This window comes from Drosophila sulfurigaster, chromosome 2R (assembly GCF_023558435.1).
Source record: "Drosophila sulfurigaster albostrigata strain 15112-1811.04 chromosome 2R, ASM2355843v2, whole genome shotgun sequence".
Classification (NCBI taxonomy): Eukaryota; Metazoa; Arthropoda; class Insecta; order Diptera; family Drosophilidae; genus Drosophila; species Drosophila sulfurigaster.
In genome coordinates, this window is record NC_084882.1 from 3,698,036 (window position 1) to 3,721,820 (window position 23,785).

A 23,785-nucleotide genomic window follows, 5' to 3' on the forward strand; every position below is an offset into this window, starting at 1 on the left:
CTTCAACTGCTTAAAAAGCACAACCCGGCCCATTCCGACGAGTGATTGGTCCGTGCTAAAGGTTGATGTACCTTCACCTCCCTCAGGGGAGGTAAAGGCAGATCTCAGGCTAGAGAGCATGACTGACGCTACCTTGCACCTCAACTTGACGGACGAGACGGAGGAGGTGGGAAGGAACCGTCCTTGCAGACGGGCCACCCGCAAGTGTGCAAACCTCTAATGAGTGTGCTGCAGCTTAGCCTCCACAAATCTAAAACGGCTTCGGCGGAGCTCCTCTTCACACAAGAGGAAGGGTCCGCCTACGCGGCTTTGGTCCAGGAACCGTTGATAGCGTCGGGCAACACGGTTGCAGGGCTGAAGTCGCCTAATTACGATTAATACGTCCGGACATTAGTAAGTAGATCGAGAACTGCCGTCCTTGTAAAAAAGGGACTAAAACCTCATCTACTACCTAATTACAGCAATGACGATCTAACCGTGGTGATGCTGAAGAGCTGTGATAGTCTCCCAGTTATGAGACCCCCTGCCGGTCTAATCACTACAAACAAAATTATTTGGACTATCGACTCCTTTGCAAGGGTAAGGTCGCCCGGTCTCGATGGACTTTCACCAGCGATACTGCATGCCAGCAAATCTGCGATTGTTCCATGGTTATCGGAGATTTAGACGGCGTCTCTCGCATGGTGTCATATGCCAATTTCTTAAAGGACCTCTAAAGTCATTTTCCTGCCTAAGGCGTGCAATTGCATTCACGTGGTCCCAAATGACTTTCGACCAATCAGCCTAACCGCTTTTCTGCTTAAAACTCTGGAGAAGCTACTTGATATGCACATCAGGAGCAATTCATTGCATCTGATGGCTCCAAACCAGCATGCTTATACGAAGGGCAAGTCTATCGAGACGGCTCTCCATGCTCTTGTAGCCTTCATTGGAAAAGCAGACCACTTCAAAGAATATGCCTTGGGGGTGTTTTTCTTGACATTTCAGGCGCCTTCAATAATGTCATTACTGACACTATTATGAAGGGCTTTACCTCAGTGAACACGGCTCCAGCGATCCACAGAAGGATCAACCGCCTTATTAGCGATAGGCGGGTGGTCCTCCTCCAAAATACGTAGGTGTGGTCCTGGATAGCAAATTGACATGGACACTGAACGTGTTAGAAAGGATGAAGAAGCCCGCCGCAACCTTTTACATGGCGAAAAATATGCTTAGCTGCACTTGGGGCCTCTCTCCTAATCTTATGGGGTGGATATTCATCTCTGTTGTTCGCTCTATCCTCACCTATGGTATTCTAGTGTGGTGGCAGGTTACGGAAAAAAAGGACGTAACTATCCGTCATGGAAAGGACACAGCGCCAAGCGCTACTGTGCATCACAGGCGCCATCAGGTCGACGCCTACTAAAGCCCTCGAGGTAATAATCGGCGTCGGACCCCTAACCTATACGCGCAATCCATAGCCGCAAAATCGGCCCTTAGGATTGCTGCTACAGGCAAAATGGGTTTATTAGGCTATGGCCACAGCGCCATTGGTAGGGAGACTTGTAGACTTGTACTATACTATCCCCCTCACCTGTACTGAGAACATAAACATGGTGTACGTGGAACCGGGCTGCTGGAGGGAAGGGTTATGCATTCCCGAAGCCCTCAACCTCTTCACCGTCGCGACGGGTCGAAGATGGATGAAGGAGTCGGTGCGGTTGTATACTGCCAGACCCGGTCTATAAATACTCCTATAAACTTCCTGACCATTGCAGCATCTTCCAGGCGGAAGTCTTTGCCATTGGCAAGGCTGCAGAAGTGGCTCGGGGTTTACATCACAATCACAATTCGATTAATATCTTTGATGACAGCCAGGCTGCAATAAGATCAATGCACTCTGATGTGGTCAAGTTGTCCTGGACAGCAGAAGAGCAATAGAGTCGCTGAACACATCCGCGATCGTGCGTATCCATTGGATCCCAAGCCACCAGGGCATCGATGGCAACGAGATCGCAGACACTCTCGCCAAAGAGGCGGTTGGGTTCGATGTCCGTAACATGTGCAATGTTTCGATATCCCCTGCGAACTCTAAGGCTGATGTCAGAGTGCGCGCGAGAAGCGATGCGATAATATTGGGCGAGAACGAGCGATAAACCATTGCAACCTTTTTCATATGCAATCGCTCGAAAGATGTCAGAGTGAGAGCGAAGCGAGTTGCGAGTTCAAGCGAGAAAGCGAGAGCAAAGCGAGAGAGCAGTTTGCAACCTGCTTTATCGCTTCAACTCTCTCAGAGCGTACGATTGTTTTGTTGCATTCTGTGATTTAATTACCGCTTATTTTCAAAATTTGTCCAACGCTTCTCCAGCCGACTACTAATTTTATTTAATATATAGTCAAAAGTTGAAATAGACATCCTTGAATAGTTAAAAAACTTTTCTGGGTGGTTTCTCAAGTCATTATATAAATTTTTGAACTCTCCTTTTTCGTTTCTACTGCAGTTAAGCGGATGGACGCCACTTTTTTTTAAAACAAAGTTAAATGTTGCACTTCAAGCAAAAAAATCTTCGTCCAAATCCATCACCATCATATTAATAACTGAAAAATAGAACAATGTAGATCGCTCTCGCAAAGCTCTCACTCTGACATCTTCTCGCTTTGCTCATCGCTTCTCGCATCGCTTCGCTTCGCTTCTCGCGCGCACTCTGACATCAGCCTAAGCCGAGAAATTTAAGTGAGCTCTAGACTTTAGTGGGACGCGAGCTGTCGCAATACCAACTCGTGCAAAACTGCAAGGCTTATGTGTGCTTCAATAAAGAATAACCTAAACAAATTCGTTATGCAGCTTTCAAGGAAAGACTGCAGGCTAATGCTAGGCATTTTAACTGGTCACTGTCTGACGGCTGTCCATGCTGTAAAGCTGGGTATCACAGACAGTGAGCAGTGCAGGAAATGCAACGAGTCCCGGAGTTAAGGAAACACTTGAGCATCTTCTCTGTAGATCCCCAGCGTTATCCCGACTAAGGTTTAAATACCTCAATTCGCCGTGCCACAACGATCTTCGTGACATTTCACGGCTACCACCTAAGTTGCTGCTGGCTTTTGCCAAAAATGCATTCATACTGTGCGACTTCTGAGACGAAGATACGCTCCACCGGTACAGCTGTGCGTCTATGCTTTGCCCCAAACAGGGGCAGCCGGTCCTACATATGTATACCTATACCTTTTTGTTAAAATCGGAACACGTCTACCATTGAGCTTTGCAATTCTTTTCTGCCACACACTGCGTACTAAAGGCCGATAGCACGACAACAAAGCTTCGTGTTGTCTTCGATGCAACGAGCAGCAACATCCACTGGAAATTGTCTAAATGAGGTTACGATGGCCGGTCCCGTTATACAGGCCAAATTGATGCACATTCCTCTTCGCTCTCGTTTATATCTGGTGGACTTACCAGGTGACATATGCAAGTTGAATCGATGTGTGCACATAACTTCATCAATGTACCTTATAACGCGATTCGACATATAAATATTTTTAAGCTGGACACTGTTACGTATGGCACGAAGCCAGCGTCATTTTTGTTTGTTCGCACAATGCATCAGCTGACTCATGATAAAACAGACTCATTACCGGTTGCCTCTGCTGCATTAAAGCATGAATTATATTTTGGCGAATTTGTATCTGGAGGCGATTCAGTTGCTGAGCTTCAGGAAAAAGCTGCAATTCTGGCTCGCTCAAACTTCAAAAATAGAAAATGGTGTTCAAGTCATGCAGAAGTAATGACAGAAATAACTGATAATGACAAGGAACCGTACATGAGGTTCGACAATGGTAGTGAAATCACAAAAACTCTTGGCCTAGCTTGGGATTCCTCATCTGATTAGCTGTTGCTCTGGCTTTTATTCTTAAAAGGATGTTCCCAGCCGTGCAGGCAGTCTGCCTTTATGATCCGTTAGGTCTTAGTCATGACAAAATTCAAAATATTTCCACAACAGTTCTGCAAGGCTATCTTGGCAGCCTGGGTAGAAATGTTCAGCAGCTTTAACTCTCTTCTCTGCTGGGTGCCGTGGAAGCTCATAGATTTTGTGATGCTAGCGAAGAGGCCGACGGTCGAGTAAACACAGTTAGCAGATTCAGCTGTTGTGTTTTAAAATACCATTGAAAACTACATATATCGTTACCTAAGCGGGAATTATGTAGTGCTTATCTTCTGGCCAAGCTGCTTCATGAAATTCGCAAAATGGGCTTCCTTGAAGGTGACTTCTATTGCTGGGACGATTCATCGGTGGTGCTCTCGTAGATCAAAGACGATACATACAAGTTTTGTGGTAAATCGAGTAGCGTCTAGGAGGAGGAGCTTACTGTCAACATAAAGTGGCAACATGTTCCCATGTCTATGAACCCTGCCAACTTATTTTCAAGAGGTGTCACCTCCGAATGCTTAGCAGAGTCAATGATATGATTTCATGGACCTGAGCTTCTTATTGGAAATCGAATTGAATGGCCCTCACAATTCTGCACAGAAGCTTCAATATTGGAAATGGGTGGCAAAGTCATGATAGTCCCCTCGTTGCAAATACCTTATCATATTTGCCTCAATGTATCGCGTGTATGCGTTTATGTTTAAATTTGTTAATCATATTCAGCATCTAGGCCACAACGTGGTAGATGTCAAACAGGGCACATAGCTGTAAGCGAATGCTGCAGTTATCAAACTTATTGAGTGATTTGAAGGAAATTCGTTCGAAGCGCTTCGTCAAGAAATCAAGTTCAATCGCTTCTTTGCTGCCACTCGTCGTCCAATTTAGACTTCTTCGTATTGGCGTTCGGAGAGCCAATTCAACCCTTCCGCCACCCTATTATATTGACTCGACGGACCACACCAGTGTTGCCGTTTTATCCTTTTTCCGGACAGATCTGTCCGGTTTTTAACTGCGTCAGCCGGAAAAAATTTAAAACATCCCCTAGCCTTTTATCTGTCCTTTTTTATTTTGACCTGGCCTTTTTTATCCGCTTTTTATTTTTGTGAAAAGTGCTGAAAAGTAATCAAAATGTACATTACTTTTATATCGATAGCAGCACTTTTAAATGAATGCAACCCTGTTGTAATCGTAAATCGTATATATCGATATACAGTGCTATCAGTTGTTACTTTTATTGTGAAATTCGTGCGGGAAAGATGCCAAAAAAAAATCAGCCGGATCTGGTGCAGTCAGTGTTGCCAGGTATTGAGCTCGCAAATAGGCTAGATTTTGGGTAAAAATAGGCTAGAATAGGCTAAAATTCAGAAAAATATGCTGAAAAATAAGCTATATATTAAAATCCAATATTATCTACCAAATTAAAGTATTTTTCATGTTTTTATTACGCGTTAACAAACTTTCAATATCGCCGTTCTCTCCGTCATTCAAATATTTGTTTTTTTTTTTTTAATTTGGGAAAGATACTTTTGTGGCAACGAGTAGGTATGACAGCATTCATTGTGTCTTCGTAACCCATATCTGTTACATTGAAATATATTATTATTAAAATATAAATAAGTTTGACACAATTTAAAAACTATATAACTATATTTCGATGATCCAATATCCATCAATAAGTCTTCTATGAAGTGCACTGCCAACACATTGTTTATAATCTGCGTGCACTTCGTCCGTCCAAGCTGTATTTGTGCGGCTGCAATGCACGCTTTAAATTGTTTCACACACAATTTCGACAAGTGGTCCACAGGTGATATTGCCGTGTGCTCAGCCACATACAAACATAGTGTAGCTTCCTGCTCCTCTGTCTTCCAGCATTTGGAAGGAAAACTTAGTTTTTGTGTTTGACCAATTGCGCCCATTGTCGAAATATGTTTTTTGGACACCGCATGTTGCCGTATGTCGTATACCTTAGCTGCTACTGAGCATTTACAATAGCAACAAAATGCCTTGGCTGGATCAGCTGGCATTTTCCGGAGCTAGTCCTTAAACTCACTGTTTTCCAACCAAGCATCGCGAAATAATTGTTTGTAAATGGCTTTCGGCATTTTGGCACGTACGCTTCGATTCACTTTTATTCCACAATTAATTATTAGAGATCACAAAACAATGAACACCAAAAATAAAATTTTTCCTTGGTCACAAATACATTAAAAAAATATGCTAAATTTTTTTTTAAAATAGGCTAGATTTATGGCTATAGGCTATTTACAAATTTTATAGGCTAGATCATTTATAAATAGGCTAGATCTAGCCTGAAATAGGCTAAACTGGCAACACTGGGTGCAGTGGATGTGTCGTGATCAAAAATGCAGAAGTTGAGCGTGTTTTTAGCCAAGCTAATTTAGTAAAAACCAAATTGCGCAACCGACTGCAAATAGAAACTTTAAATGCGATTTTATCGATCAGGTAAATATTTTAATACTCTTTTGTTTCACACATTTATTAAAATTGTTTTTCCTTTTTTAGGTTTGGGCTACGCCGAAAAGGCGTATGTTGCCATGAATATGAAATTCCTGAGAAGTATTTAAAAATGATTGGAAGCAACCAATCTACAATAAATCAAAGTTTAGAAGTTTGCAATGATGACATTGACGATGTTCTAAACGAGTTGGCAACCAATAAAGAGTGATATTACATAAAATGTATGGAAAAAATATTTTGTCTTGTTTTTTGTCCTTTTTTAAAATTTTTGTCCTTTTCTATCCTTTTTTTATAATCAATCTAGCCTTTTTCTGTAACGAGTTGACGGCAACACTGGACCACACCATACCATAACGTTGGCACTCATCCCGCACCATCATAAAACCAATCTTCACATTGGAGCTAGAGCTATTAGCATAAATTCGTTTACAATAATGTCCGATTTGTGGACTCAGAACTGTGTCAACGGTTGTTTTCAATTACATTGAATGCTCCAGAACCAGGCCCACTTTGATTGAACCAGCCTTCCGAAAGAACGTCTTCTAAATTCTGCGTTTCCAATGAGCGGAGTGGATTACTGCGGACCCTTTCAAATGATACTTTAGCGATTTCATCTGCTTTGCTAGCAAGGCGGTTCATCTTGAGTTGGTGAAGGATTTAACAACTGCCGCTTTCTAAGAGCGCTAAAATGATTTAAAATGATATTCGTAGGAGGCTCAATCAGATTTGGTCCGATAATGCAACAAATTGCCATGCCAAGAAACTTCTGCGGCAATGATTAATAGTCGCCTGTTTCTCTCAATTTCAGAGAATCCTGACGATTTGGACTGCTGACTTCCGCTCATCTACTGTTTGGTGGTCCTCCAACCGTGATTCTCGAGCCCGACCTAACTATGCTGGACTACAATATCGATGCCCTTTTATTAATACCAGAACTAGACGTAATGGTCCTGTATTGGCCAGCAAGAAACTTACAAGGCTGCTCACCATAAAGTAACCTAATACCAAATATTCCGTAGCTGCATGAACACGAGCCGCTGACCGCACAATCAGTTAGTGATTCAATTTGAAATCATTGTGCAACTTCGCGAGCGACTTATGCCTGGCTTCCAGTTGTGTCTCATTCTTAGCAATCATTTTAATTAGATTTGTCACCATTCTAAGCTACATACATATGTCAAACTGTACTCACTCAAACTACCAATGCACTCTGCTGAAGAGCCTTCAAATCTCGTACTCGCATGTAGACGTGCTTCTAGACCGATTGACAGAATATCCTTATTAATTCGACTGCGCCGACCGACGGAGCTCCAAACTGCCCGATATATGATACGGCCTTTGATGATTCACCAACCGAGGCGCCTACTTATACTGTCTAAATGTATCTGACAACTTGAATTCATAAACACGAAATATCCTGACTTTTAATATATAATATTTAATTTATTTTAGTAATTGTGTAGAGAAGGTGCTTGTTAAAAGTTTGGCTGAATTTTGAAGACTGCCCTTCAGAAAAAATAGAGAAGAACAAACTAACAGTGTTACTTGCTCTTACATTCTCTAGATGGAGAGGGAGAGAACGATCAAGCGCCGTTAAAGCAATCGCTGCAGCTGATTAACCAAAGCCTCTCTTGTTTTCTCTTAGTCGCTAGAGCGATGGTACCCAAACACCACAACATGTTGGGCTTGCAGACTACCACCAAAGCTATCGCAGTGCTTATGAAGCTGCAACTTAACTCTAAGCTTCTAAGACACGATTAATTGTTGTCGTGTTTATGCATACACATACCAATATAGGCTAGCATGTATATAATACGTATAGGTTAGGTGGAACCGGCTGCCTCTGTATGGGGTAAGCATAGACCAGTGGAGGTCCGTAGCTGTACTGGTAGCGTCTCTGAAGTCGCACAGTATGGATGCGTTTTTGGCAAAAGCCAGCAGCATCCTAGGAGGTAGCCGTGAAACGTCCCGAAGATCGTTGTGGCACGGCGAATTAAGGTATTTCAGCCGGAGACGGGATAACGCTGAAGTGTTTCCTTAACCCCGGGTTCGTTGCATTTCCTGCACTGATCACTGTTCGTGATGCCCAGCTTTACAGCATGGACAGCTGACAGACAGTGACCAGTTAAAATGCCTAGCATTAGCCTGCAGTCTTTCCTTGAAAGCTGCATGACGAATTTGGTTAAGTCTTTGTTAGTAGAGGCACACATCAGCCTTGCAGTTTTGCACGAGTTGGCATTACGCCTGCTCGCGTCCCACTGAAGTCTAGAGCGCACCTCAATTTCACTGCCTAGAGTTCGCAGGGATATAATACGCATACGTACAATACATACTTAGCAGGCGTGTTTGCCCATACAAAAGTATTTCTTTAATAGCTTCCACAATTTTTATCTGATCGCCTACTTACTAGAGGTCTTAGTTGCTTTAGTCGACAATCTGGTATATTGTGCCGTCTATGGTATATTTTGAATGCGGTACTATATCGATTTACCACTTATACCATTTGGTATGTTTTTAGTGTTTTGTAGTATATTTGGTATATTTTGAGAATAATACCGCAAAATATATTGCTTTTTTTTAAATAGGTAGAGGGTATCTCACAGTCGAGTACACTCGACAGTAGCTTTCTTACTTGTTTAATGTGGTGCTATATCGATATACCAAATATACCATTTGGTATATTTTTAGTATTTTCAGTATAGTTTTTGATTTTGATTTTATTCAAAATGGGTAACAGATATCTCACAGTCGTGCACATACATAAAAATATACCAAATGGTATGTTTGCTTTATATGTAGATATAGTACACCATTCAAAATATACCATAGACGGCATAATGGACCAGATTGTCGGCCAAAGCAACTAAGAGCCCTAGTAAGTAGACGTTTTTGCCCATACAAAAGTATTTCTTTAATAACTTCCACAATTTTTATCTGATCGCAACCAAATTTTCATAACTACGAAAAAGTAATTATTGTATATACCAAAATTCGCAACTCTAGCTTTAAAATTGCCCTTATACCATACTATATACTATACTATGGGTAGCGGGTATTAAAAGTTGCTTTTTCTAATTAACTATCAGGTTAAAGCTTATAGAAATCTAAAAATGTTAAAAAGTAAATATATAAATATATCAAATTTGAAATATTTTTGGTGGCATTTATAGTTTAAGCCAGTTTGTTTCAACATGTTTTCTCTTTTGGTGGATCCTTATCAAAAACTAAAAAAAAACGTGTAAGAACGGGGTATTTAGCATGTTAAAAGGAGGATGGGAGCAAATTTGTAACCGTGTAAGACTGAGTTCGTGCTAAAAGAGTCCGTGTTAAGCGATGGCCAAAGGTGCAATACAATTTAGAGGTGGATAACTATAAATTGTGGTCAATACAGTAATTTTCTATTAAAAAGCAAGTTAAAAATACTTGTATAATGAAAAGGACGGCATTAAATTTGTTGAAGTTGGGTAAAATATGTTTTATAAAAATTAATTTATTTAATTTAATTATTTAAGTGCTAAAATTTTATAAAAAAAAAAAAAAAAAATTGTTGAAATCTCCGGAATGAAATCCATTAAAAATGTGGCATCAAATCTTTATTTGCAAAAAAGACAAAAATCATCTCAAAAATATTAATATAGCCTATTTTTGCAAAAAAAAAAAAAAAATATATAGCGATGATAATATTTTTTAAGAAGAAAAATATCGGTATATCGATATTTTGATATTTTTCCGACATCCCTAGTTGATAATTAGGGTTGTCGAAAATTTTAAAAAATATCGTATCGATGATATTGTTTTTATCAAATAATATGATAATAATATTTCTAAATATCACCGAAAAATATCGATATTTTTGATATTTTTGATTTTTTTTAATAAAAATGTTTTTTCCTGGATAATAAAAAGAAAATAAGTTTTATAAACTTACATTTTTTAATTATATTTTTAATCAATATATATATATACATGTCTTATGTCTTATATGTATCTAAATGTAACATCAAGCCCAATTGGCAGAATTTAAAGATTTTAAAAACACTCTTTACTTTACGTGTATGTCCATCAAAAATTGCAAAAATTTCGCAAGTGCGACGACAGATTCGATGAATTACCGCTGGTTTTAATTGTTTTCTCACAATGAATGTACTTCGCGGTGCCTCCTGTTATGTTTGTGTAATTTGATTTAACATTCATTTTTCCCTTTATTCTTCTGTCAAATTTCAAATTTAATTTAAGTTTAAATTGAAAGTTTCAATCCACGCTTTGAATTTAGAGTGACCAAGGAAAAAATATCAAAAAAAAATATCGTGATTTCGATATTTGGGCAAAAAAAATATCACGATATAAATATATAATTTTTAGAAAAAATATCGATATATTGATATTTTGATATATTATCAACAACCCTATTGATAATGCTTGTTTTAATAGATCGAAATAACATATTTACAGCTCTTTTAAGTATATGTCAAAATAAATATCAACAGTCATATGTACAGTACAGTAATACAGTACAAGTATATAATATTAAAAAATATAAATATTTTTAACAGCTAATATGAATTCGATTTCAAGGGTTATCAACTGCGGCATTAAATGTCTAGGACGCTATTCTATTATTGGAGCAATTCGTGAGCCGCAATTTTGTCGTAGAACTCAAAATTTTAGTGTTTTCCAAAGAGTTAACGTGTTGGTCTCCTATGCAATTTTGACAACCCCACGAAGATGGATGGGAACTACTTTTAAAATAAAACATGATGACAGCAGGTTTTATATTGAAACCAAAGAAGGTGTTGCTCAGTTGAAGTATGACATTAACGATGGAATCATGCATATTAAGCATACTGGTGTTCCTACAGCTTTGGGTGGACACGGCATAGGCAAGCTATTAGCTAAGGTATTTGCTTACCTAGTCATTAGTAGTATAATTTGTGTGTTCTATGTACATATATATTTATCATAACTGTTGCCAATAGCAACTTACAAAATATAATCCGGTTGCGAGGCAAAGCAACATATATGTATGTACATATGTATGTATGTGAACATTTACGTTCGCGTACAAACATATGTATTTTTGAGCAACACTATTCAGTCTTTATTTTGAGGTGCTACGGAAATCAACTGCCCTTGAATATCATTAAACGAATATTGTTGATAAAGCTGGTACTACATTCTTATATATATGTTAATGTACATACATATGTACGTATATTTAAAACGTCAACGTTAACACTCGGAAAACACTCTAAATATGCATATGTAAAAAAAAATAATTTTTTTAACCATAATTATCGTCAACATGCACAATTCTAGTCATATGCAAACAATAAATTATGTTAATATTGCAATTGGGGATTTTCAAATCCGTTGTAGGGAATAACGGTATCCATTGCCTTCTCAGGCGCGTTCTATCTAATTAAAAATATATTAACAAAAGACAAAGTTTATTTCAAGGCGATTTCATATTTACGAACTTATTTATTGGCTAATGACAATATTTATCTACATAATTAAATATTTTGTTAGGCAGATAAATCAATTTATTTTCATATTCCTATTATAATTTCTTTTTAGGCAGCATTGGATTATGGTGTACAAAGCGGTCTCATTCTGAAGGTATCGTGCGGTTTTGTGAAGAATTACGTTGAAGTTTACGAACCGCAGTTCCTGAAATATATTATGCATTAACAGCTGTAATTCTGTTCTTTTAAATAAAGAATATAATCATCAAGTATGGACTCGAACGACTACACAAGCTTAATATTTTATTATGGCAGATTGCGTTATTACAACTCGATGCAAAAAAATTGCATTAGATGGGTTAGCCAAGTTTCCGATGCAATCCGAGTTTCGACTATTCAACGGAATTGCACTAGCAATGGGTAATCGAATGCAAGAATGCATTCGAGAATTAAACCCTTTGAAAAATGAAGCGGAAATGGGCTTGGCTGCCACAGTGGCACTAATACACGCTCATAAAAATTGCCACGTAATAGATCGAGACGCACTACAGATACTAGAAACTCGAATTGGCGACAGAGTTAGTCTGAAAAACTCAAGTAATGCTCAATCATACTACTATGCAGCTGTTTTTTATTATTTGATTGATGATTTGAAGACTGCTATGGAACAGATCGAAATTGTTATGAAAATAAAAGACAATACTTACGATGACGCATTGATATTGAGAATATGGTGTCAGCTTTCTTTAAGTTTCGACCAGTCGGCAGCTAAAAGCAAAATCCAAAATACACTGGAAATGTGTATTGCTCGAAGCAATGGAAAAAATATTGATGCATCTTTAGCACTTGTTCGATATTATCAAAACACTCGCAAGTTTAAGGAAGCACTTTCAGTCATTGAGAAGCTAAGCATTCGATTGCCTGAGATAAATATTCTACTTATTGAAAAAATGAATTTGCATTTAGCAGCCCTGGACTGGGACCAATCGATGGATACTTCAATGCGCGTTATTAATTTAGAGCCTTATAATATTGCTGCTTTACTTACTAAAGGCGTACTGCACATAATTCGCGAGAGCAATATCAAAGCAGGGGCAACATCACTGCAGCAACTCCTCGCATCTGTGGATCGCAACGAGCCTGGAAATTACACACTACTTCTGGAAATATGCCAACTATTCTCAAGAATTTGTTCGCGAAACTTTGATGTGCTTCAAATAACTCATTTATGTGTGGAAAAAATGAATCAACAGAATCCTGCCGATGTATTAATTTTAACTGAATTAGGATACCAGGAGTTGCTTTTAAACAAAATTGTTAATGCAGAATTGACATTCCGCTTGGCTTGCGATGTTAATAGTAGAAACTTTGAAGCATTTTGTGGTCTAACTTTGTGCAAACTGAAGGCACAAATGAATGCGGAAAACAGGCAGCAGATACGTCAGCAATTGGCATTTCTAATGAAGCTCGCCGAATACAAACCTAACCCTTTGGTTCTGTATATGTCTGCTTTACTGGCTGAAACTGATAATATTAAAGAGCAACAATTATCACCAGTGCAAATACTCGGGGAAGCTATAGAATTACATTTCCGAAAACTTGAATCGTTTTCGTTTGGTATTGATTACATCCGCCACATGAATCCGGAATTTATGCTAGACTTATGCAAGACGTTCATTGGACACACGCCCCCTCTTTTGCAGAAAGCCTACTTTGAGATCAACTTAAGTATGGGGCAGCAGTCAATGCACATTACGATTAAAGACACTCTGAACATACTGGAAAGCATACTTCAAATTTGCCCTGGACACCAAGGAGTATGCATTTGTATTATTTTAACTATCCCAATTGAACAGAAATTATTTTTTAAAGAGATCGATAATTATTGTTACTGCACTTTATAAATTACAATCAGTTCAATTCTTCCAAAAAATTTTATTACACATTTTGTCTATGTTACTCGTTCTATGTATTTATTCAAGTCACACATATCTCTTCACCAGCTTTAATCATTTATTAATTGACAGAATTTTATTTGCACCATTTGTAATAATACATTTTCTAAACAGGCGATGTTTATGCGTGGAAATATTTACTTCATATGCGGCGAGTATTCGAAAGCCGTGACACAGCTGCGAAGTGTACTTAACGTCGTTGGAGAGAAATATACTGATGCTTATTTGCTTCTAGCTCAGATACTAGTAGAGAAAAAACAATATACTAAAGCGTTCGAATATTTAGAGCTTGCGTTGGTTCATAAATTTACAGTGCGCGACATGCCTATGTATCATCTACTTAAGGGTATAATATATAAAAATCAAAATAATATTTTGGAAGCACATCAGAGCTTTCTGTTAGCGATGCAGTTAGCTGGTGGCGGGGTAAAAACGGAAATTCAGCCTCTAGATTATAGCCTTGATAAAAGGCTAACTATCTCAGATAAAATGACTTTGTATATCGAGCTAATCTATATTCTTCGTGAAATGCCTGATTCACAGGGCATTTACGAAAGTGAGCGCATTTTACAAACTGCAATTGAAGAATTTAAAGGAACTGTTGAAATGGGTCGATTGGTTATTGCCCATTCGAAACTTAAGATTGAGAAAAGTGATATATCAACGGCAATAGATCTGCTTTCCTCAATTAAGCCAGATCAAACATATTACGTACAGGTATGTATTTGACATTGACAACATTTTTTGATCATCTTTTTTCTGAAATGTTATTTCGTATATGCGCTTGAATTTAAATTCGCACTAAAAGTTTGATTGCACTGTTAAAAAAAAATACGTCATATTTTTTGATAAATATGTATTTAGAAATGCTTCCTTTTTTTATTAAAGTTATCACAATTTTTTTTTTTATTTATATAATTTCATCAAATTTAACGATTGGATGATAATTCGAAGTTTATTGTAAAAAATGGTAAAACAAAATAAAAATGTATTTTTCTGAAATTTAATGTAATTTAAAGGCTCGGATACAATTGGCTAATATTTACCTGCAGCATCAAAAGAATCGCTGTGGATTCGCAAAGTGTTTTAAAGACTTAGTCGAAATTCGTCCTGAACCCCAAAACTTCTTGATGCTAGGGGAGGCGTGCCTATCTATTCAAGGTTGGACTTTAATTAAACAATTTATAATTGATATTGTATTGTGTATTTTTATGCTTGATTTTATTTTAGAGACTACCACGGCTATTTGTGCGTACCGAAATGCATATAAGATGAGTCCATCAAATGCTGTATTGGCTAGAGAATTAGGTCGAGCATATGTTAAAAGTCATCATTATGCTAAAGCTTTAAAATATTACCACGAAGTAATACAAAACCCCGATTGCTCTGCATTAAAATTAGACTTGGCCGAATTGTTTTTAAAATTGAAGCACTATCAAAACTCAGTTAATATATTATCGGAGACAGATGGCCATAAAATGTATGTATTTAAGAAAAAAAAAAACATTTAAGAAATATTCCATTTTTACTTTTTCAGAAATGATGACAGCTTGACAGAGCTCCAACTAAGAACCAAGAGACTTTTATTACTGGCTCGTGTCCATGAGAAGTCTGGAAATGTTTCCGAGTCTTTGAAAGCATTAGATCGAGCTCGCGATAACCAAGTTATAATTCAAAAGCGTTGCGCTATTGATCAGTCTGAGAGTTTACATGAGCAACACAAAATATTGTCGAAGTAAGTAGTTTTTTTTTATAAAATAAACAATACAGAAAGCTGTAGTTGACTGTGCTCGATTGTGAGATACCCGCTATCCATTTTGAATAAAAGCAAAATATTGCGGTATTATTTTCAAAACATACCGGAAATGGTACAAAAATACTAACAATATGCCAATTGGTATATGGTATATCGATATAGTACAACATTTAAAATATACCATAGTCGGCACAATATACAAGATTGTCATCCAAAGCAACTAAGAGCTCTAGTAAGTAGGCGTTTTTCCCCATACAAATGTATTTCTTTAATAACTTCGACAATTTTTATCTTATCGCAACCAAATTTTCAGGAATCATAATTTCTATTGTTAGCTTTAAAATTACGCTTGTTATTCGTTTTGTTGATTTGCGGGGGCGGAAGTGGGCGTGGCGGGTATAAGAACAAGAGCTCGAGGGTGCTCCATTGTGAAATACCCATTTTTAATAAAAGAAAAACAGTGCGTTATTATTCTAAGAATATACCAAATTAATATACCGAATAAATACTAAAATATCCCGAAGACTACATTTGGGGTATACAGTATGAAATATGCCAGACCAGGGCAGCTAAGACTTGACTAGCATATTTTCCTTTCATAAATAATTGTTTTTTAAATAACTATTACAATTTGTATCTGACCGTATTTAAAATTTCATGAATCATATGATTGTACATACATATGTATCAAAAATCATGACCTAGCTTGGAAATTACTCTTTCTAATCGAAAGAAAGAAAGAATCTAAATCGTGGCAGAAATTTAAGACACACATGATCTGCATGAAAAAATAACAAGTGCTGTCTCTTAAAGACCCTGAGATTCAGTGTTGCATACGGATAGTATATTTTGTAGTATATAGAGTCGGAGTTGACTCCGCTGGTTGCTGGCGGCACAAAGTTATAATACCCCTCTACTCCTATAGGAAGTTTCATATGCATAAGCATATGACCATATGCTTGATACACTTCACAATTCAAAGTCGAGGAAAAGGAGATTGGGATTTTGGCGCGCGTGTTGAAGAGGCGAACGAATTATAAATTGGTAGAATAAACTATCCTTTGCCTTTGATGGCATCACGAATAGATTTAACTTACCTACTGGCCGTAATATTTATATTCCTTAGTTAAAGTACAAACCATAGCTTGTATTTTGGACAGTGTTTTTATAAAAATATAGTCTTAACACTGTTTTAAATACATACCAGAGAACTGTAAAAATAACTATTTTCTTGATTTAATCATACGCGAACTTTTTTAATCAACTCAACTCACTGAACAAAACACAGTGATGAGTAAAAATCAACTCGTTTTTCGGTACACATCATTTTGATTAAAAATGAGCATGTTTGACGAAAGCATCATTCGGATCACTTCGAGTTGATCATGTATGAGTAAACGATTAGCGACAAGACGACACGAAATGAGCATTACGAATGCATGTACAAGAACAATTTCTATGCGAGCTTCTTGAAGCTTTTTGTTGTTGCTTGTTTTTTTTTTGTCTTCGCACATTTCATCTGTGCAGAAAAAGTACCGTTTGCTGCGCGCATGAGTAAAATCATACCAGTTGATTTTTGTGAGTTGAGTGCTATCTTGTTCAAAAAAATGATTGTTGAACCGAAAGAGTAGCGCCCGAAATCATTATGCTGAACACGAGCCGAACAATTTGGAAACAGCGAAAACGTGAGCGCATCATGACAGTGTTGCCAATTCTTCTGCTTATAAAATAGCTAAAGTAACATATGAAAAACGCTGGAAACCGCCAGACAATTAGGATGATAGCCAAAATATAAAGCTACGTTAGTAAAAGAATATTTTTATTAATTTAATTTTTTTTTATTAAGTATCTTTGATTAGTAAATTTCGTCAATCATGCTCTATGCTCGTGCAGTTTGTTCTGTGAAATTTGTTCCCGCACAACAATCCCAAATGGTCAATGGGTCTGACCAATGAATGCGTCGTAATATATGGACATATGTATAAAGACAATGCCGCCTCTTGCTGGCAGTTTTTTTCAGAGACAGTCGGAACAAACGTTATTTGGTTCGTCTGTGAAAACGCAGATGACGAAGACTTATGGTTGTTTGTCTTGGCATGTGCGTGCAAATCATAAAGTTTCGTATTAATGGTGCATTTGCAATATTTTCAAAAGCATTTTGGATCATCGGCTGCATCTAGAGGCAACCAATTGTTAAAGAAGGGGTCTTGCAACTAAGCGTGACGCGGTTTTTTGTTTATAAATCTTGGGCATTTTAACTGCCCCACACGATCGTTTTGGAAATTGTGAAATACCCAGATGGTCATGTATATAGAGGATAAAACTAGTAAAAACTATAAATCGATAAAAATGCAAAGATCTTTTGGCATATCGATGTTTTTTACCATTGCAATGCAAAAATACTGCAAGGTTTTAAAGTGTGTCATAGTAAAACATAAAAATACACAAAAAAAACTAAAGTTCGATCAGTTTTGTTTTGCAAATAGCTATAATTCCCGCTAGCCGCTAGTTTTCAATTTATCCCGCATTTTGCTTTTGAAAACCGTCAGATCTAGCGGGGAAATAGCTAAATTGGCAACGCTGAGCACATGCAAGTTTGATCGGCTGATCCGAACAGTGTGATTATTCGGCTGTTGAGTGCGTACGAATTTTTTCATTCCCCCGAAGCCTGATACATACCAGAGAACTGCAAAAATCACTATTTTCTTGATTTTAATCATACGCGAACTTTTCCAATCAACTCAACTCACTGAACAAAACACAGCGATGAGTAAAAATCAACTCATTTTGCTGTACACATCATTCCGATCATCTTGAGTTTTCGGCTCAAAATTTCTCATTCAACTCAACTCACTGAATAAAAAACAGTGATGAGTGAAAATCAACTTATTTTGCCGTACGCATCATTCCTATCAAAAAAATGAGTATGTGTTGACGAAAGCATCATTCGAATCAATTCGAGTTGATCGTTTATGAGTAAACGATTACCGATAAGACGACACGAAGTGAGCATAACGAATGCATGTACAATAACAATTTCTATGCGAGCTTCTTGAAGCTTCTTGTTGTTGCTTGTTTTTTTTGTCTTCGCACATTTCATCTGTGCAGAAAAAGTACCGTTTGCTGCGCGCATGAGTAAAATCATACGAGTTGATTTTTGTGAGTTGATTGCTATTCTTGTTCAAAAAATTGATTGTTGTACCGAATGAGTAGCGCCCGAAATCATTATGCTGAACACGAGCCGAATAATTTGGAGTGAAACAAAAAATCGCTCGCACCCGAGTGGATTTAAAATCTACAACGAAAATGTGAGCGCATGCAAGTTTGATCGGCTGATCCGAACAGTGTGATTATTCGGCTGTTGAGCGCGTATGAATTTTTTTCATTCACCCGAAGCCGTTCTCTGATACATACCATAATACATACATACGTACATGTACTTTCGGATAAAGTAAGATAATAGGTAACTTGGATAACTATAATGCTGTTTTTTTAAACCCGATACTAATGTTTACAGACATTAAAGTTGTAGCATCGTCGTAAAATTGCAATATGTACAAATACATTCAGATGTGTTATATAAGTACAACAAAATATTTTGAGAAATCTATAACTTTTGTTTTTATTATATTACAAGCCCTTACGATACTTTTCACCTATGGTAAAGTCAGTCATACCTTTTCCTGCCGTACCACATGTGCCAATGCCCACTCTTCCACTAACGTTGTCGGGAGAGGCAAATATGCTGTTGACTTTCATGCCTGCTTTCTTTTGATTTTTCGTTGTAAAGTTAAGCCATTTATTTTTATCTGATTCCCGCTCTTCTTCCAAGTCTTTGAAGCGTTGTTGTTTCTTTTGTTTGCGTTTCTTTAAATATTCCTTTTGGTTTGGTCGATGTCGTCTATGGAATTTGATAAATTATATTAACTATTATGTACTAACAGAATTGGATATAAATTTTCTTACTTATTTGACGGAAATACTTCATTACGGGTAGTACGCTCTCGCAACTCCTTAAGCGTTGTTGTAGAACGGTTCTGATAAGCATCAAAAATAACGCTGACCTCGCCCTTGCCAGTTATACCTTCGATGGTGGCATCGTAATATTGACCATCTTCTGTCCATTTGGCTTGGCATTTGTCTCCAATCTTCCAAACTTTGACGGATGTCACCAATTTCTCAGCCTCTAAAAGAGCAGCTTCAATATCATCGAAATAATTTGCGGACTCCGATTTTGACGAAGATGGCTCTACGTACGATGATTTACGTTGTTCTTCCAATTGTGTTTTTATTAAATCTCGAGTCAATTTTATCACTTCTTCGAGATCGTCCTTCAGTTTTAAAAGTTCCTCATTGCACGGGTCTGTTTGCAAAGCAGCTTCAACCTTTTAAAGGCAAAAATAAACAGCAATTTGTAAATTTATGTTGCTAAAGAATGCGTAATTAAATTACACACTTCTTGTAGTCAGATATTTAAGTATGTACATTGAGCGAAGAACATTCGAATTGCATTAAGTATTCCAAATTTAAATTGTCGTGTTAATTGTAAACAATGGGTTTAAATCCTGCGTGCATTATATGGATTGTTTTCTGTACACACACCGACGTCGACAATGTTAATTGCATTTCGCGTGTTAGGCCGTGTGTTTTTAAACTTACTTGTTGCAGCTGGCATTTATAATTCTGTAGATCGTCCGCCATTTCTATATTTGTATTTTCAGATACTGAATTAAAAAATGTTGGTTCTATGTTTGTTAGTGATGACAAATCACTAAAAGCATCGGTTGCCTTTAATAATATTCGTCTATCGATAATATCGATTTCTTTTGTGCAACTGTTTCAGTATGACCTTTTGTTTACCCTTTTTCCACTGCCACACAGTTCTTTAACGTTTCGAACTGACTTTTATGGGTTTTTACATGGGGCGAACGTAACATTTGACCTGAATGTTATGAGACAATCTCATATCGATTTTTGCCTTTCGTGTTACTGCATTACTTAACATTATTCTTAAAAATTGTTGACGCTTCCCCCTACACTTCATTATACTAATCGCAACCAAAATTCAGCTCTTTCTCTTACAGACAGAAAGACACCAGGGTCCGCGGTTTCTCAAAACAACATTTGCTATTGTCCCCCGCAGATCAATATATTGTTTAACACGTCTTCTCAAATTAAATAAAATATGAAAGCGAATAATCTCAGGTCGGGTTGAATTTAGACCATACAATATTAATTACAAGTTTTATTATTAAATAAATGTAAAGAGATTCTAAAGCGCTCTTAATTTATCAGACCTTATGATATTTTCGTTGGCCACTGCAGTTTGATTTGATACCTCGTCTAACCATTAGAACTTGAATCGCCATCGGTTGTTTTAAACGTTTTAAACAGAAAAACATATTTGAAGTGAAATGCGTTGTATTTTTATTTGGTACTCTAAAAAGGTCTATAGCTCAACCATCTAATATAAACTATTCAATATATACATATGTACATACATATGTATGCATTAAAAATTCGTTTTTTCTTCACATACTTCCATGTATTTGAAATATAAGGATCCACTATTCTTTATAAATAGTGGTTGAAGTTTGTTTATATTCTGAGCACCTGTTTTACATTAAAATGGCGACACTCAGTTGGAAGCATCAAAATGTGACAGGCTATTCATTTTTATTATTAAGTTTTGCTTTTACTTATAACGGTTAGTTGGCGTTTCAAAATCACATTCGATTATAATTTAATTTGGTTTTAATTGAATTTACATAATTAATTTAATTTGACTTCCAAATTGTTTTTCTTATTAATTGGGCATTTGCGCTAGTTGGCTTTCAGTCAACTACTAAACTGACAATTGTGAAGAAAAGACACAAACTTTGATAAAAATAAAAAACTTTACAATCGCAGTCAAAATTTTCATAGCAGTGAAGTTTCAAAATTTATTTTTAATCCGGCTCTCAAACTAGTGTGTCGAGTCATTGGAACCCCATTTATCATAAGACTGATAGAATCAAAACGATCATATTTCGAACAACACCATGATTCATTTCACATAAACACGTATGAAAATTTGAATGATGCTATTATACAGTAGATTCCGGTTATAGCGACTTTCAAGGGACCGACGATTTTACGTCGTTATACCCGGAAAACGCACTAACCGAAAGGAGCATAACAAATTTTTTTGTTGTTTTTTTTAATGGTTGCCATGTTTGTAATAGGGTTTTAAGATAAAACAAATTAATTTTTTAACAAAAGAAAAAAAATGTATAAATTTAATTTAATAACATGTTTTTTCCATAATAAATCGCATACCTGCATGTTCCTTAGCATAAACTAAGGCGTCAGCTAAAACTAACAGAGAGTAGTGAGAATCGTCGTTTGACGATGCTTAAATTTTTTGGCATTATTTCGCTGTTTTGTTTTTCGGCACAATATCCGGTTGAATTCTGTTTTGTCGGTATAAGCGATTAGTCGCTAAAAGCGGAGACGTTCTAAGCGGAGGCCCTTTCATATAAGCCATCGAGTTTTCGTCGTAATAACCGGTCGGACACTATAAGCGGAGTCGTTATAACCGGATTCTACTGTATTTACAAGTACGTTACATTTATAAGTACTATCATAACATAATCAATATAATATCATAAAATTGTTATGTTATTATTATTAGAAAAAGTCAACTAGGGTTGAAAATTGTAGAAATTTGTTAGATGTTTTCGTAGTTCCAGAAATGTGACTGATGAGCAGTTATTTTGTGTGGATTACTCAAGATGAGGTGCCATAGCTCGGACATCTCTTACAGAATTTCCTGCTTTGTCAGCCCAAAATGCATATGGCTTTTCTCTCAGGTTGATAAACCGCTATAGAACCGCGATAAACGATGAAAAGAAGAGTTGTCCACGCATTTTATTGTGAAACAAACAAACTTGCAAATGCAGAACCTTTTTTCCCTGGCCTGACTTGACCCAATATGAACGATGTTAATGGAACAAGTTCTAATCCTAATTAATTTTTCTTCATTAAGAAAGAGAAGAATCCAGAAATATTTTTTTTGTGCGTTACAAGTGCTACTAATTAAAGATCGTTAGATTTAGTAACCGCATATAAAATGCTGATACATGATAAGTTTCATACATTTATGTATTACTCTTACAAACGTCGAGAAATGCAGTATTCGATTCACTGACCTTTATCTCGTCGTTGGGGTTGACTAGCATATTTTGCAGATGTCATCACATTTTTTAAACGACCTTGTAACAATAAATTGTTTATAAAATTTGTTGGATGAACCCTCACAGATCACACCTAACTGCGTAGTGAAGTTGTTCTGCTTCTAAATAGTGTGTCGCCTTTAAATTTACAACAGGCGATAGGGTAGCAGGAGCTGACGCATAGGAGGGGTTTGCACTGCAGTTGTACTCAGAGGGCGATAGGCATTTTCAAACAAAATATTTGCATTGGCCTAATATCAATACAGTTGTAAACAGCGGAGACCCTCTTCAACCGGTAGTTGCCAAAAATTTTTGATTGTTTGGTATGACAGAATTTTAGCGTTTTGCGAAAAAGAAAAAACAAATATTTTTTCACTCAAACATTTTTAAATGCAATTATTTAAAAAAAAAATATGAAATTGCATTCATTGCCATGGCGACAATATCCCAAGCACATAAAATTGCATATATAGTCTTACGACTCCACAATGTTAATTAATGCTATTTTTCTTTACGAAAAAATTCCTCAATCGTTTTTTTTTTTTAATTTATCAATCTTTTGCTCCTCTTCACTTTGCCGTTATGAGTGCGGAATAATAGGTTTTCTATTTTTTCGCTTGTGGAACTGCAGATTTAATACCATACATTTCAATATCAGAGTATCGATTCAAAATTTATTTATTTTGCACCTCCGTTTTATAGAGTTGCACTTTTAAACAAAGGATAAAAGTTGAAAATGATGATTTCATAGTTATTTTAAAATCGATTGAAAATACCTATTACCAGCTGAGTTCATAAAGTTAAGAAATTATTTTGTTGAAGCGCGCGATGTTTTCCCCTTCATAAAAAATACACACAATTAATTATCAAAAATTTAATTTCTCATGACTCATTTATGGTAAAGCATTTTCATGTTGTCATGCTCTTCTTTTACGTCTTCGCCTGTTTAGTTTACTGCAAACTTTTTATACCCGCTACCCATAGGGTAGAAGGGTATTATAACTTTGTG

At 36.7% G+C, this 23,785-nt stretch overlaps 3 protein-coding genes and 2 long non-coding RNA genes across 5 annotated transcripts; 3 read left to right on the forward strand and 2 right to left on the reverse strand.

Annotated features, from left to right (window-relative positions):
• Positions 1-5,445: 5,445 nt before the first annotated feature.
• Positions 5,446-5,658, reverse strand: LOC133838730 (uncharacterized). The gene is made up of 2 exons (XR_009893983.1): positions 5,551-5,658; positions 5,446-5,483 (listed from the first exon to the last, which is right to left on the reverse strand). It is a non-coding gene; the product is annotated as an uncharacterized LOC133838730 (long non-coding RNA).
• Positions 5,659-6,237: 579 nt separating this feature from the next.
• Positions 6,238-8,104, forward strand: LOC133838729 (uncharacterized). The gene is made up of 3 exons (XR_009893982.1): positions 6,238-6,371; positions 6,432-6,607; positions 6,691-8,104. It is a non-coding gene; the product is annotated as an uncharacterized LOC133838729 (long non-coding RNA).
• Positions 8,105-10,808: 2,704 nt separating this feature from the next.
• On the forward strand, positions 10,809-12,133 carry LOC133836083 (protein NATD1). The gene is made up of 3 exons (XM_062266380.1): positions 10,809-10,903; positions 10,962-11,283; positions 11,964-12,133. The coding sequence occupies exons 1-3, from the start codon at positions 10,878-10,880 to the stop codon at positions 12,075-12,077; spliced, it is 462 nt and encodes a 153-aa protein (XP_062122364.1). The 5' UTR covers positions 10,809-10,877; the 3' UTR covers positions 12,078-12,133.
• Positions 12,134-12,159: 26 nt separating this feature from the next.
• On the forward strand, positions 12,160-20,750 carry LOC133836081 (tetratricopeptide repeat protein 21B-like). The gene is made up of 6 exons (XM_062266378.1): positions 12,160-13,668; positions 13,921-14,523; positions 14,826-14,967; positions 15,037-15,286; positions 15,344-15,541; positions 20,632-20,750. Exons 1-6 carry the CDS (start codon positions 12,160-12,162, stop codon positions 20,720-20,722), a joined length of 2,793 nt encoding a protein of 930 aa, XP_062122362.1. The 3' UTR covers positions 20,723-20,750.
• Positions 19,159-20,367, reverse strand: LOC133836082 (survival of motor neuron-related-splicing factor 30). Its single transcript, XM_062266379.1, has 3 exons — positions 20,222-20,367; positions 19,529-19,947; positions 19,159-19,463 (listed from the first exon to the last, which is right to left on the reverse strand). Exons 1-3 carry the CDS (start codon positions 20,261-20,263, stop codon positions 19,193-19,195), a joined length of 732 nt encoding a protein of 243 aa, XP_062122363.1. The 5' UTR covers positions 20,264-20,367; the 3' UTR covers positions 19,159-19,192.
• Positions 20,751-23,785: the final 3,035 nt, after the last annotated feature.

Coding starts and splice junctions, on each gene's coding strand:
- LOC133836083 (XM_062266380.1), top strand. CDS start 10,878: ATGTACAGTACAGTAATACAGTACAA. Junction 10,904..10,961: donor AGTACAGTAATACAGTACAA/GTATATAATATT, acceptor TTCGATTTCAAG/GGTTATCAACTGCGGCATTA. Junction 11,284..11,963: donor TAGGCAAGCTATTAGCTAAG/GTATTTGCTTAC, acceptor ATTTCTTTTTAG/GCAGCATTGGATTATGGTGT.
- LOC133836081 (XM_062266378.1), top strand. CDS start 12,160: ATGGCAGATTGCGTTATTACAACTCGATGCAAAAAAATTGCATTAGAT. Junction 14,524..14,825: donor ATCAAACATATTACGTACAG/GTATGTATTTGA, acceptor TGTAATTTAAAG/GCTCGGATACAATTGGCTAA. Junction 14,968..15,036: donor GGCGTGCCTATCTATTCAAG/GTTGGACTTTAA, acceptor ATTTTATTTTAG/AGACTACCACGGCTATTTGT.
- LOC133836082 (XM_062266379.1), bottom strand. CDS start 20,263: ATGGCGGACGATCTACAGAATTATAAATGCCAGCTGCAACAA. Junction 19,948..20,221: donor ATAAATGCCAGCTGCAACAA/GTAAGTTTAAAA, acceptor TGCCTTTAAAAG/GTTGAAGCTGCTTTGCAAAC. Junction 19,464..19,528: donor GAAGTATTTCCGTCAAATAA/GTAAGAAAATTT, acceptor CAAATTCCATAG/ACGACATCGACCAAACCAAA.